Source organism: Vollenhovia emeryi, unplaced genomic scaffold (assembly GCF_000949405.1).
Source record: "Vollenhovia emeryi isolate VEMERY1.0 unplaced genomic scaffold, V.emery_V1.0 DF939305.1, whole genome shotgun sequence".
NCBI lineage: Eukaryota > Metazoa > Arthropoda > Insecta > Hymenoptera > Formicidae > Vollenhovia > Vollenhovia emeryi.
Window position 1 is genome coordinate 105142 of NW_011967061.1, and position 16194 is coordinate 121335.

The following is a 16194-nucleotide window of genomic DNA, read 5'->3' on the forward strand; positions in this document are numbered from 1 at the left end:
TCTCTATTTTTATTGTCATGGGATTTTCTCAATGTCCTTCTCCTGTATTGTCGCGATGGTCATCGGCGCCATCGATACTTTCCGCACGACGCCGTCCCGCTTGCTTTCAACCTGATCATTCCACTTTTGCACTTTGCTGGTGCCGAGCAGGACGAAGACTAGGTTGCCCACCGTGTATATTCCAGCCGACAGGAAGAACACGCTTTGCCATTGCAATATATTGGTCTGAAAGTCAGAAGGAAATGACGAGACAATCGAGGCAATTTTTGGCGACGAATGATGCAAGTAACTGTAGTCTCATAATTAAAACGCAGGGCGTCACGAACCGAATCCTTGATGATCACCCCGGCGATCAGCGGCGCGAGGATGCCGCACATGGACGCGACGGTGTTGGTGAATCCCATGAGCGGGCCGGTGAAGTTCGGGCTGAGGTCCATGTGATTGATGTTGTGGCCGCAGAAAGTGGCGACGTTGCAGGACACGGCGATGACAAGGATGCCCTCGGCCAATTCCGGTTGGTCTTTCCTCACGTAACCCAGCCCGACCAGCGCGGCCGCCGGGACCCAGTGTCCGAAGCTATTGCAGATCTTACGGGACGTCTCAGTCGTCACGATCTTCCGTCTGATGCACAGGTCGGATATGTAACTGATTGGAAAACCGGCGATCCACGCCGACAAATAGGGCAACGCCGTCATCATACCGTTCTGTGCAATCAGAAATGGATAGTATTGGTCGCTTTAGTAGAAATTTAGTGAGGTGTTACTGTAAAACGTTTTCTATTCACCTCGATTGACATATCGACTGATTTACTTATATTAGATCTGATTTTTAGGAGGTATCTTACTTGTATCCATTTCTATCAGCAGTTCAACTTTAATCTTGGCTTAATTTATCTTTTCCTAGTTCGAAGAGTTAGAAAACGATAAAAAATAAATTAAATCGAGATTAAAGTTAATGTATATTGGTAGAAGTGGACATTAATGTCGAAACGTTCGATTAAAGATTAAGAATTTGATTTTGTCGGTAGAATAATATTTTTAATTGATAAAGTATTATTGGAAAAATATATATGAAGCTTACATTGAGAAATATTTATTAAAACTTAAGAGATATTTCGACATTTCATTGAACTCTTTTTTTTCGGCCGTCATTGATTCGTTCATTGACAATACGACATTGGAGGCGGTCTAATGTTCACGTTGTCCATGATGATTCAGAGATTTGACTTTACCCAAGTCTCACGTAGCATATTAATCATTCTTCCATGATCTCGTCCACGTACGTATGGAATTATTAATTAATATTCCAAACGTGGCGCGCACGATTTTCGCAGTCGAGGCACGCGCGCGACTTAATTCGAGGGCGACTAATTTCAAGGTTTTCGAAATCTCGTAAGAGCGTAATAACGGTAAAAACGAAAGCTTACATTCTAACCGAAGTTATTTACAGAACTGTACGGGAGACCGACCTTCGCGATTTTGAAGCCCATGATCGAAGTCATGTAGGATGGGATTTCCGTCAGCAGCATCCAGAATCCCCAGGATTGCGCGCACTGCACTATCAGTAGTGCCCAGACCGGCACGCTTCGCAGTATGGATTTCCACGGAGTGGATGGTCTCTGAAGGCAGAAAGAGAACGACGTGTGGGAAATTGAAGACGAGATTCGTCTCGTAATCTTTTAATCTTCAAATATTACAACACTTGCTTGCAACCCCTTAAATCTTTTATTTACTTGATCCTATATGAATGAAACTTTAAATTAATTTTGATTTACGAGTCTGCTTTATTATCTTACGTGATTAATTAAACCGCGTGTTTTTTTTCTGTTTCTCTTGTCTCTTATCCCAAAGTGAGGAGACGCGTTACCTCGGCGATCTCCGTTACTCCCAAACTCGTTTCGATGTATTCCTTTTCGTCGAGAGGTATGCGGGGATGCTCGGCGGGCGAGTCATTGCCGAACAAGTAGAAACAGATACCGCAGAGTACGCCGAGACTGCCCCAAACGTAAAAGCAACTAGGCCAGCCGAGGGATGATGCCGCGAGGAAGCCGGAACTCAGCAAACATGCTACGTTGCCGATCCAGCCGCCGGAATAAAGGAACATTGCTGGAGAAATACGTGAAATGCAACCACGATTCTTCTGTGCCAAAATTCGACGCGATTATCGTTAGTCTGTTTATTGAAGAAAAAAATTTTTTTAATTCTTGCGAGCATTTTTATTTGTATTTACTGTAATTGAATTTGTAAGTTGGTTCTCGAAAGGCAGAAGATTTCGGAAACTGCTTTAACCATGAAAAATAATCAGGAGATTCAAATAGTTTGGATAACTGAAACTATAGGAATTTCTTTATTGAGATATTAAATCGTAAGTGGCTTCTCACGCGACAATCTTGACGTGCTTAATCAATTTGACATCACGAGACTGCGATAAGAATTTCTCCTATCTGCTATATACGTCACACTTGACGTGCCTGCTAATTAAATCACATTTCTGCAATGCCATTGTCAAGCAACAGTTTGTAGCTAATAGCATGCCAACTTGATTCAAAAGGAAAAAAAACACAAAGCAAATTGATACTGAAATTGGGACGAAAAACTAAAAGTTGCAACATTTTTCAACAAAGTAAAATGCAACAAACAAAATCACTGACTTTAAAATGTCAACATTTTGAGCAACTCCAAGTACGCAGAGATACCAGGATTTAAAAAATGTGTAGCATCGTGCCACTGGCTCATCGTATGATTCAGGCGACTTAGAGTGTCAGTCTTCGAAAGCTTTTAAGCCCTCGCTTCGGCAAACAAATGATAAAATTACGACAAATGATACAATATTCCGCGAAAATGATATATATACAATTTTTTAATGAATACGAGAACCGTCAGTCACTGAGCAGGCAAATGCCGAAAACTTTTGTTCTTAACTCGTTCAGAATACTTGGCCATTTAAACAGAAGTAAAAGCGTTTACTCCGCGTGTTAACTAAATGACACTCACAAAATCTACCAAGCTCCTCAGGCGGCGCCCACCTGGACAGCATAGTGTGCAGACACGGTAGGACGGCGCCCTGGACCAGGCCGCATATCGCCCTCCCGGCGATCACTGTCTGCCAGCCGCCGTAATGTGCGGCCCATGGGGTGACGAGGGTCAGCAATCCGGAGATGACGAGGGTCATCGAGAACAATCCCTGGGCGGACCATCGCTGGGTGAGGATGCTGGCGGGTATTTGCGTGCAGGTAGCCCCAGAAGAAGGAGCTGAGGATCAAGTGCTTCACCGATTCGTCCCATCGGAACTCCTTCGATGGAGATGAAAGACGCGTGTCTCTTTTAGATCACGGGGATAGAGAAGAGAATCAGCGTTGTTGATTGACGTACCTCGAAATCGGGATTGGCACTGGCCGCGTTAGTCATCGCCTCCAAGCTCACCGACGTCGTCACCCGGATGGCGTAGCAGCAGAAGAAGCCCATGCACATGAGTCCCACCTGACTGTGTCTACATCCGAACCATGCTGCAAAGAGAAATTATATTCCTCAGGATACATCCAGTAAACGTCACTAACAGAGACATTGCATCAATATTATAATTTTTAACTCAACAATATAAATGTAATATAATTTATGTCACATTGTGTGTAAATAGAAAATTATAATATTGATACAATCACTATTAGTTGAGGTATTGTACTGAGTAATTTATTTCAATTATGTACTGCGAGAAAAGGAAATTACATAATCGTTCGTTTTAATGAGGGAAAACAAATTAATGCTTTAATCTCTAAGTTTTCTGTCGTAAATATAAAAGTGACATATTTTCTCGATCTTCAATTACAATTTGTGTTCTTTATTCGGTTAGTAGTACGTTCATTACGATGCCCTCGATGAAGTTTACATGGGCGTCACGTATAAACGCGGAATCGAATACAAATTGTGTCATTGTCATCAAGACCACGTTGCGTCAGTAAGACCAATCGCACGGTGTTTGCGTTTGAAATCCAACAACAATTATCGGTTGCGTCAGAGAAGTTGCCGGTATGCGAGCACGATCAATAAAATCTCGATAATCGTGCCTGATTTTTTCTTCATTCCTAAGAAGATCACAAACCGATCGAAGAATGCGTAGAATGCGGACTAATCCTAATTGATACATTATATAATACTGCTCATTTACTTGCAAAATGCTTTCCCCAGATCGAGCCAAATCGAACAGGAAAAAGTTGAATGAATAGATTAAGAGGAAGAATATTAATTATTTCAACTTACTTTCTTATCTTTTTTACTTTTGTGTTTTTTTACACTAATTGTCGATTATGTCGATGATATCTTTGATCATTTAGTGTAGAGAGAGAAATCTGAAGCGTCAATAACGACATAAAATCCTCATGTCTTAATTATCGCGGAACGAATAATAAATATGTAACAAACGTTCATATTTCATTATATTCAATGAATAATAGCTTAATAAGACACATGTATCAATGTTAATTCGAGGTTTGTATTACATTCGTGTTGATTGTTCTATAATCTGGTCTCATTTGTAAGTCAACGAAATAATCAAATTGTCTCTTTCTTTCAGTGGCTATATCTGGCATTATCGTTATCAAAAACGTGTAATCAAAGATATTAAGTTATTGTCCGTTATGTATTTGAAGATAATATCACGACGTAAATATTGTCCAGTATTGTTTGCGATAACAAGAAGAAAGGAGAAATTTCCTTAACTTTATACATTTATATATTATTTGTATTATTATTTATACATATTATACTTTATACTAGCTTCATGTTTTATAAGATTTTTAAACTTTGTATGCAGAACAATTATGACTAAAGAGACCAATTAATATTTGTAATTATTTAAAACTAATTAATATTATATATTGTATTTTGTAGAAAATTAATTTTATTTATTTTATCTAAGCTTCATGATAATATCGATTATATTATATAAACTTAATATCACGTTATTTGCGATCTTGATAGTTTTTACACAAAAAAATTTACTCTATTCATTAGAGAACCTGTCAAATTAATAATTCGCGACTTGTAGGACATGTACATTTCAGCAGTTTTTATTTTCTATTGTGTAAAACGATCTTTAGAGAATCTTCTTGTAAATGAAATTAAATGAGTATCGATAGGCTCCAATAATTCGGTGTGAGATTTTTTTGAAAGCATTTATTCACAAAATTTTATTTGAAAAGTTTTCTCTCTTTATAGGGAATTGTTCCTTTACACAGGAATTATAGTTATCTGTACATACTATTTATAATCTATTATTTATATTTAATGGATCACCTTTCGGTTTATTCAGTGGGACTTTCATCCTCTCCGAGAGAGATACTATGGAGACCCTCTTCCTCCGCAGAGACGACGCCATTATGGTGAACTTCTAACGAAGCTGACACTGAAATTACAGAAACGACTACGACACATCGATCGTATCCACGTAGCTTTATACTATCACCGAAACCGATTCTCCCACCTCTTACGCTCAAACGTATGCTTAAACGATGTCACGTCTTGCTCGTCTTGTCGTATTAATACTCAGATAATGCAGTCTGCTAATGCCTTCAGCAGTGGGAAATTACTATACAGCACAATGTAATTAATCCTTTTTAATTATACACTCAATATCCCACTTGTTTTTTTTATTAATCGACCAAATGGAATTAACATTTAATCATTGCACTATTATTAATGTTATTGAATGGTACAGATTTATTTCAAAATGCAAATTCATATATTTTAATGGTCATAATAAATTTAAAAAAGCAGATTTTTTTAAAGTAATATTTTTTATTTTTGAAAAAGTTTGTGTTTATTTTTTTGGTTCTTTCACTTAGATCAGGCAATTTATACCACTGTATCTTACAACAATTTCAGCCTGTAGCAAAACATGTGTTGCAAACAATTAAAAAATCTATTGATCCATTTTACTTTTGAGTACTTTCACACTAATTTTAACTTCTAACTAAACATATATTGCAAGTGAAATATGTATTTATAAACCTTTTGTTTTACATTGATGACGGTCGAAAACTAGACCAAAATTGTCTGTTCAAAGCGGTTTTATTAATTTAATATTGATTATATTAATTACATATGGACATGTTTTGTAATTGGAAAAAATGTTAGCACTACTGCCAAGATACATAAATACAATTTGAAATGAATGTGTTCCATTGAAACAAAGAGTACAGCTCGATAAAAGAGAGATTTATTGTTTAACAAAATCTGCGACTACGTCTTAATTATTCTTTCACTTTATTAAGATTTGATAAGCACGAATCGATTGTAATCAATACTAATCGTGATCTTTTTTATGTTCCAGAAAGATAACACAATGTTCAATTCAAACATTACGCTGGTCGGTGTTAGCATTCTATCAGATAAAGATTCTCAAGTATTCGGAGCTTTGGCGAAAACGTTTATTCGTATCTATTGATCGATACATATCAGGAAAACGTAATATTGTTGAAAGAACGGAATGTAGGGAGTACGGGAATTTTATAGCATTTAGGATAATTGAAACAAAGATAAGTATTAATTAAAAAAATAATATTTAACTTTACTTGATGTCTATATTGTTCTGTATACGTTGTACATTTTAATTACATTTAAAATATTAAATACCGACCAAAATCTATGTCTTTACAAACATATAATAAATATTACAAACATCATAACAATTATTTTTACAATTTATTAATGTGAACATGTCTTACAATATATTTTTTGCTACTTTTGTTTGTTACAATAAATCGCAATCAATTTCGATACATATTTAAATTTTATAATATATTTTTTCGTGGCAAGTTACAAGGAACACATTTTAGAATAAATCTTGTAATTAGCTTTTATTTTGGAAGTGATTGTCAAAGTTACTATAATTATTCTGCTTACAAAAACTCTTTGATAAATTCTTTTTACGTACAGGATTTGACTTTAATTCAATTTCCTAGCGTGCTTGAGGCAATCTTAAATTGTATGTGTAAAATTAGTATGTGTAACTTTTAAAATTACATATCATATTTACTCACGTAATATGCATGCGACAATATCTGAGATACCTAAGTTCGGCCTAAATAATATGTCCGTATGTATTATTTATTCTTATATAATAACGTGAATAAAAATCTGTTTTACAGGTCTAATTTCTTAGTCAGATTAACGATTATAATCGACGCTGGTGAGTGAAAAGAATGGGCACCGAACACACCGATGTAACACAGAGTTAAAAGATCACATTACACTTCATGACGGAACAATGATATGTACAGTTGTTCAACGTCGTGACAACAATAAATAACGACTTCGTAGTCGAGCGTAATCTTCCGATTTTAGGAAGTACATTTAAAGTTAAATTTAATATAAATCAGCTCTAGTCCTCCAACTTTGGACTTACAGACTGGTTTAAGTCACACTCGGTCACACACGCACACACTTTGTAATTTGCTATTGTACTAACATGGGACAAGTTCCACGGTAAGTTACAAAAGTTCCACAAGACTGGATCAAAATTAGCTTAATTAAATTTCAAGTCTGCGTCTCGTTCTCTTCTTCTCCTCTCCGTTTCTGCCGCTGTGCCTCTGAGTCGTTCCACCATTGTATCTCGCCCTTGCCGAATATCACAAACACTAAATTACCCACGAAATAGACCACCGCTGAGACGTAGAACACGATGTTCCACTGATTCACATTACTCTGAAAAGCGAGAGATCTCTCGATAGAAAACTTTGTTATCTTGAAGCAATTAAGTAACTTCACTAAGAATGAAAAAGTAGAAATCGTAAATAACAAGTAGATGTAGGTAAAATTAGGAAAAATATAATTAAATGAAGATACTCGAAAATGAATAAACTAGATTGCTATTTGTAGATATTTTACATACTGAAGAAAGAGAACGGATAATTACCTCCTCGGTAACGATCTCGCCGCATATTAGTGGCGCGATAATGGAGGCAACAGTAGCAGCGCAATTGGTGATGGACATCATGGTCCCGGCAAAGTTTGGACTGAGATCAATATGATTGATTTGGAAGCCGCATAAAGATCCAGCGTTCAGACCTACCGCCAGGACGAGGAGGACGATGGCCCACTCTAAGCTATCAGGGGGAACGGCACTCATACATGCCAAGGCGATAGCCGGACCCCAATGGGCCACTGTGTTGCAGACCTTTCTAACCATAGCCCTGGATGCACCTTTCTTTAACGCGTAGTCGGATAACCAGCTGAAGGGAAAGCTGAGGATCCACATCACCAAGTATGGCAAGGCGGAAATTCCACCAGTCTGCAAAATAAAAAGTAAGCTTTAATTAAATTAATATAATGAGATAAGCTCGTTTCGTGTAAAGACAAATGAAAAACAACAACAGGCCAATAATTATACGAGCAATGGAAGGTGAATGTCCATATATATTTTAATATTTGGTATATAAGCGAACGTTTCGGTGTCACAGCACCTTCTTCAGCGCAAATTAGTAAATTACAATAATATGATTTAGATAAAACTTAGTCTAATATAATTACAATTGAATAGCCAAAGTCAACAAGTAAAATTATGGATTGGTGGGTAAAACCAAAAGTATTTTTCCGACTAACCGCTTCGTTTCGATGTAAGAGTCCGTTAAGTAATAATGTTCATGTTTTTGTGAATTTAGAAACAAATTTAGAATTTGTGAATAGTTTAGTGAATTTAATTAATTTACTTACTAAAAGAGTATTATGTTTAATATTGTCTAATAATTTCGATTAAGGAGGAAATAAATTCGAATAAACATTAAATCACGAATATTAAAATGATGCAGCAGATAAATACATTTCGCAAAATTTGTGAAACTAGTATAGGAAAAATAATCTTTATCCTTTTCATTTGTTTTGCTAAATTTTGTTGCTTACCGTTTCGGATTTGGAATGCAACACGCCTGTCATATAACTCGGTATTTCCGTCAATAGAGTCCAATACCCCCAATTTTGGCAGGAATGGACTATTATGAGAGCCCACATAGGTACCGAGGTGAAGATCGCCTTCCATGGTGTTTTCATCTTCTAAAAGGTAAAAGGTAAAAATCATCCTAAATGTAAATACCTTGTATTACTTTTCATTACATTCACAGCCAAGAGGTCATTATGTAAATTCTTAAATGTTTCTCGAGTAACTTATAATTTTAAAATAACTTAAAAAATATGTTTAAAAGTTCCCAAAGAGTCTTCCCTCACCTCAGAATCCCTTACTTCTATACTACTATTGTATCATTGAGATTATCTTTAAGATGATTATGGATTTTTACCTGCTTGACTTCGTCATCGCTTTTCACTTCAGTTGTCCTCAAACTTTCTTCTATGTACATCCTCTCCTTCTGGGAAATGCGGCGATGATCGGACGGCGCGTCTGCTCCAAAATAAAGGAACACTGCACCCCAGATGACCGCTAATGTACCAAACAAGTAAAAGATACTGGGCCAACCAACTCTCGATGCAGCGAGAAGTCCAGCAATCGGCATTGTGATCACCGTGCCAAACTGGCCGCCCGCATAAGCGAATGTTCCTGAGGTATAAAGTAGACTTACTTAATTGGGAAAATATACTACGGCAATTAGATATGATTCACTGTAAGCGAACTAGTTTTACGAATTGGAACATTTATTTTTTGCATTTTTTGCAAGTTCTACTCGTTTAGTCAATAATCTTTTCTAAATTTCTAACAAGATAGAGAGAAAGCGGGGAAGGACAGAAATATATAAAGCCCTAGTTGATTTCTAATCAACTAAATTTAGTTTTAATGAGCAAAAAGCAGGAAATAATCCTAACATGACGTTTCAAACATATCTCAATGAACAATTGAGAAAAAAGTTTTCATATATAATTATACAATATATAAAATATGTTTATATATTTCCTTTTTGTCTTTTATTTATCTCTAGTCTGTAGTGTTAGATACTTAATTTTCCTTACATCTTTGAATCAAGTCTTTAGTAACTTCTTCAATCAATCATTATTTCCTAAATCCGAACGAAAAAATGTTAGCGTTTAATAACTCAATAACTTTTATGTCAAGTATTTAAATTACAGTTTTTCACAAAACAACCTGCGAACTGGTTGTTTCCTGATACAACTGGAAAGTACGGGCGCAGATTCTGAATCTATTCTCACCCAGTCGTGCTCTTTCATCGGGCGGCGCCCACTTAGAGAGGAGGGTTTGGATGCAAGGTAATAGGCAAGCCTGAGTGAGACCCGTGCCTACCCTGCAAACTAGGACGGCCTCCAGACCCCCGAAGTCAGCGGCAATCGGCGTTATGATTGTGAAAATTCCGCAGATCAGTATCCCGATGGCAAGGAGCTTCTGGCTGCTCCAGACATTGGCGATGTAGCCGCTCGGCACCTGCGTCACCACGTAGCCCCAGAAAAACGAGCTGAGCACCAAATCCTTCTGCTTTTTAGTCCAACCGTAATCCTGACAACATAATCAACGTGACTTTAGAATTATTTCAAGTCTCGGTGAGTCTAGAGTGAAAATTATGCGGAGTAATATTACTGGAAAAGGTACTGTAGATGTTTAGGCGTCTAAAATAACTTTTAGTGATTTCTATATTTTATTATGCACATATGTATAAATAAAATAGAGTTAAGGAAATATCAATGCGCGCGTAAGAAAAGCAAATGTATCTAAACTGATTATTTTATGACTTATATCATTCTAATTAAATTTAATTGCGTGTGCGCAATTACACATTAAATATATAATTTCGTCTAGTTATAGAAAACCTAGCTGTTGTGTTGTCACACACAAATTTTAATAATAATCATTAAATTTGTACACAATCCTAATTCTCTTCTTGATCTTTCAGCATGAGAATTCCAATGTGAGAGATAAACCCGTAAAGTTTACCAAGATAATCAGGTGATTGACGGTGATTGCAATCTGGCAATTCATTATCTGTCGATCTGTATTAGTGGCCTTGGCAAAGACAATGTTACCCGTTATCTGCTCACTTGAGATCCGTGTATTTATGCGGCAAGAAGTCGCGCAGGAGCGAATGTACTAACTTCGCTATATTCCTCAGCGAGTCGAGATAAAGAACCGAAGAGAGCCTCATCAGCCGCGGCGAGATTTATCCGGTTACCGCGATTAATCTCGCGCGTGAAGAGGAAATTTCATCGCGACCCGATGAACTTTCCTCCCCCGATTCCGCAGAAAATTTCCTTCCTCCGACACAGATTCCGGATCGGTGATCTGGCGCGAATTTACGGGACATTCTACGACCGGTAAAAACCTACGCCGACGTAAGCAGTTACGCTCGATCGGGCAAATTGAATAACTCAAATATCTCTTTAGTTGCAACTCGATATAAAAGTCTACGATGACGACAAATCAACTGTAAAGTTCGATATCATAAATCTAAATGTGCTTGAAAAATATATATAAAGCAGTGTTTCAACCATTGCAGGTGCGCCATTCACTACAACATGACGTATCTGCGAAGATCAGAGATTCCTGGTCGGTCAAAGTCAAGAATTTTATCACCCGGATATGTAATATCGCGCACGAGATTTACTATCGTTGATCTAAATTAATAGCGCAACTATGACTGTAAGGAAATACGAAAAGATTTGTATACACACTGTATGCACATTTCCCTAAGCAACAATAATGAGTTCATCTAGTTATCGTTATGTAACGTAGCGTGCTCGTTACGCTTATCTGACAACCGCTGCGCTGGAACGTAATCTCGAATACGTCAAATTGTCCGAACGTCAGTGTTCGAGACACCGGTTTCAGCCGATGAAAAGGCAAAATTAAGCAATTTACCCTGATGTCCGGATTCGCGGTGCTTGAGTTCGCCATCGGTACCACAGCCACTGACATCCCAACCCTGAGACTGTATCCGATGGTCATACCCAGGAAGAGCAGCAGCACCTGCAGATGCCTGATGCCGAAGATACCTGCGAGAAAATCGTCCTTTTACTCCAATAAATCGCACAACAACCAACAAGCAAATATTTATTTGTAAAACTTTCGAGGATTTTGTTCATTTCTTTATTATCCAAATTCGACAAAATTATTATGTAATCTACAGAAGCGCCAAGAATCTCTTATTACTTCAGAAGTTTATTGTATCAGGAGAACAAAAATAAGTTTTACTCGACGATTATCATTTTGTTGGTCCTTCCGGAAGAATTTTCGGATGAAGGAAAGCCGATAGGAATATTAATCAATCTAGAAAAAAAGCATACCCATACAGCACCAAAGCTTTCAGAAACATTTCAGAAACACTTTATGTTTCTGAAAGCTTTGGTGCTGTATGGGTATTGTTTTGCTCGATGAAATTTAAAAGCATCTCGGATTGGACTGTCATCATAGCAATTAATTTTGAATCAAGATTGATCTCAAGTACTAGCAGTAATTAAGTAAACGACAACGAGGATATAAATGAGGAATGTAAATTTATGTATGCGGCCTCGGAAAGCTCATGAAAAGCTGCATAATAAAATAAAAATGTTAATCGCGGTAATTAACGATACGTTAATTGTAGTAACTAATGATAGAACGCAAGCGATGAATTGTGATAACGGCAGAAAATAACGAGACACAATAATAATGCAGGTAAATTACTCATTCAGTGAAGAGCGAATAATTTTTGGCATTTGAAAATCCAATTTGAAATTTCTTGGAGAACTCTCTTCCTCGTGGAAATACCCGATAAATGTATAATTATTGAGTCATATTTCACGTGCGTAACTGCTGAATTTGTAGTAGCAGTAATCTATGTTAATCGCACGAGGATTGGTTAGCGTAATTTTAAGTACACCAGTCTCGAAAGTGAGTTTCGCTCGCATCACGCGGCTTTAGAAAAACAGGCTTTAGAATAAACCATGGTCATATTTCTGTGGGTCAACGTTCAAAAGAAAAGTTCTGGCCAAACGTAACATTCCGCGATGACGAATATGATCTAAGAAAAACATCAATCTGCATAGAGATCTATTATTCAATATACATATATAATAAGGTAACACCTTGCGAACTTTGTTTTCTAAACAACGCACGATTTTGCAGAAAAATTCTTTTGTACAAATCTTTATTGACTTAATTTTCACAGATTTAATTTAATCTTTGCCGCTTATAAGTGCTGGAATAATGACTGAAGTTCCTGCGTAATAATTCTCCGTTACAAATCGTTGCTACTCATCACGTAATTGTACAGGACATGCATAATTACGGAGGTATGTGCCGATGATATCTAGTTAACATTAACAGTGCAATACCAAGAAGGAAAAAAAACGAATGAATAAATAACGGAAGAAAAGTATACGATGTTGTTCAATTTTGCGTTGATTATAAAATGATCTTTTCTCTGCAGAAAAGGAAGAACAATTTCAATATTATAAATATATACAAAAAAAACAGTATTCACTTGTTAGAAAAATTACCTTGAAGATTTAAATAAGATACGTTATTACGCAAATATGTTTCGAGATCATTATATTGTACTTTTAATTCACATCCTGTCAAGGCAAAACTTTATCAAGTAAGATATCCGATATAAAGACATAAAAGTGAGAAGTCTCAGGGAATTTTAGGAGATACCGTCACTATCGTTTCAGCAATAGTGGAGATATATTATCAACGTGAATAAGCATTCTTGATAGTAGCCAGAATTAAGTCACATGTATTTAAAAAAAATGTAAGTTGTCAGGGTTTCAATCGTTAGATTAAATTGATTGTTCTGAGAACGAAATTGGATGATAACGAGTCGATATAGCAAATCAGATCCGATAAGGCGCGCGGATAATCATACGAAAATAAGCCGCGGTGATTCGTAATGAGATTTGTGACGATATCAAGATAATATTTGCAAACATATATATTTTTTGTTCATAACACGATCACCCGTTAATGCGAGAGAAATAACACGCGACGAAATGGATCCATGGACCCCCATTCGATCGCGCGCCGTCCGTATTTCTGGATCATCGATCGCGAGTCGCAAACGGCAAATCACTCCGATAGCGCGGTCGCGATGAATCGGTTTTTTATTGCGGTCGAAACGAAACGGACTTACAACTTGCGCTCCCGATAATTCCCGATAAAACAACCAAACGATAAACAAGAGAGTTATCGAATGCAAGCCAGGAAAACACTTTCAACATCTCTCGGATAATTACAGAATTAAGACTCGGATTGCGACACAACCGGGCAAATTATAGGTTTGTTATTTCAAAAGCTTTTAACACAACCCCGTTCACTTTACGAGATATTATTATTTACTAACTGGCCCAATTAAATGACATTGTCCCGATTTTTTACATTATTATCAATGCCGTTATTATCACTTTTACATCATTACTTTAACATTTCATTACATCACTTTTGAAAATATGATGGACCGTCCATTAAAGGCACTGCAAGACAATAATATAAATGACAAATTTCTCTTAAGAATTGTTTTTTCTGCGACCACCTTGCAAACAGCAACTCACTCATCGTGTAAAATGTATTTTTCTACAGGTCTGTAGGTCTAGCTTTTTTTACACTGAAAAGGATCGAATACGTTTTGCTCGACTATCTACAAGGTGATCTCGTCAAGTTCAACACGCAATTATACGAACGATTAGGAGGCGCTTCCGCACTTTGCTGTAGCATCTGCATTCCGAGTGATTGCACAATCGTGATTAAAAAAAAAAGGACGAATGCACGATATTGTCCGTTGCGGCAGTACCGATAGATCGCTTCGCGCACAAAGGAACTGTATAATGTACTATGTCATAAATAACTCAAGCGATAAGCCGCTCTTCGATTTTCACTATCTCGTACTGTTGTAAGTATATGTAGAAACATATATAGAACTAAATTTCACGTGTCCTTTATTTCAGCGTCTCTTCAATGTCACTGTCTCGTACTGTTGTCAGTTTTGTAGAAAAAAATATGAAAATAAATTTCATGTGTGTTTTTATTTCAGCGTGATCTCTTCACGATCACTAGATCATGACGATACCAACGATTACGATTCGCCCGATAATCACCAGTCGCGACTAGCGTGGTCCGATGGTACAAGTAACTTTACGCACTCCACAACTGCTACGTATACACTGGAAATCTTTGCGTTAAGTCACAATTTACAAACTTGTTCCATTACAACGTAGAAGAAGCAAGGAAATATGTAAATCGCCTAATTAAATTCGATAGCTTCAAACTGGATGAAGACACATGTCCTACGCGCGAGAAACGTGTTTTGACACTTTGCGCAATTCTGAATAACATTTTCACCGCTAAACAACTGGAAGCGATCCAAGTTCCCAATCGGACTCTGAGTTTATATTTACAAGTTGCACATTTTTATTTTTACTCTCGCCTTTCGTTGAAACATTCGTTTACGCGTCGACCGAGCATATTTTTTCTTAAATCTGTATTTTGTAGAAAGATACAGAGATCTCTCTCTCTCTCTTTTTTAGCTATTTCACAACTAGGCACGTGGTTTACTTTTCAAAAATTTGTTTATCGGAAACAATATAGAAATCCGATCTCCCAAGAAGACTTCAACGATTCACGAGTCCTTTAATCGCCAATTACTTCTCGTTTGGGTGTTAAATTCGAGCATTATCCACAGTCACTGGCGGTTTTCTTACAGGTCTGTTGCAGAGTCGGGGACGCCACGGCAGGCATCTTCCGCGACGCTTTCTCGACGACGTCGGCGTCGTCGTCCTTTCTGATTGCCGTCATTTCGCGCGTCGCGTCTCCTCGCACTTCATTAGAATCCTTATCTCGCCCGTCGTAGCGATACTTATATGCATGCCCCTTCCTTCTCGGTCACGTTTCTGCTCCCTCTCTCCACCGTCGCCATCGTCGCTGTGGTCGTCGTTTAACAGGTGATCTATCTCATTTCCTTATCCCTTCGCATAGATCGAGATAGTGTATAATCGCAGCTTAAATCCTTCTCAGGAGGAACACGTGCTCAGAAGTGTACAAAACAAACCTGAAGGATCCAGGTCGTTTCGCGGCGAGGCGAACGCGACCAGCCTTGAGACACTTTTCCGGCGTACCGCTCGTTCATGTGTTGTGATATCAGTGTAATCATGACCACTTCGAATCGACATCCCTTGAAACTAAGCGGCGAACACATCGGCGCGAATGATCCTTACAACTAAAACTAAAAAATTTCTTAATTAGAAGAGAACAATTGTGGCGAGAGTAAATAAAGGA

At 37.4% G+C, this 16194-nt stretch overlaps 1 protein-coding gene, 1 long non-coding RNA gene and 1 pseudogene across 2 annotated transcripts; 2 read left to right on the forward strand and 1 right to left on the reverse strand.

Moving 5' to 3' along the window:
- Positions 1 to 15: 15 nt before the first annotated feature.
- On the reverse strand, positions 16 to 16164 carry LOC105558910 (annotated as a pseudogene).
- LOC105558898 lies at positions 12521 to 14596 on the forward strand. Its single transcript, XR_001008708.1, has 3 exons — positions 12521 to 13003; positions 13094 to 13217; positions 14503 to 14596. It is a non-coding gene; the product is annotated as an uncharacterized LOC105558898 (long non-coding RNA).
- LOC105558897 lies at positions 14639 to 15558 on the forward strand. Its single transcript, XM_012006819.1, has 2 exons — positions 14639 to 14812; positions 14954 to 15558. The coding sequence occupies exons 1-2, from the start codon at positions 14685 to 14687 to the stop codon at positions 15135 to 15137; spliced, it is 312 nt and encodes a 103-aa protein (XP_011862209.1). The 5' UTR covers positions 14639 to 14684; the 3' UTR covers positions 15138 to 15558.
- Positions 16165 to 16194: the final 30 nt, after the last annotated feature.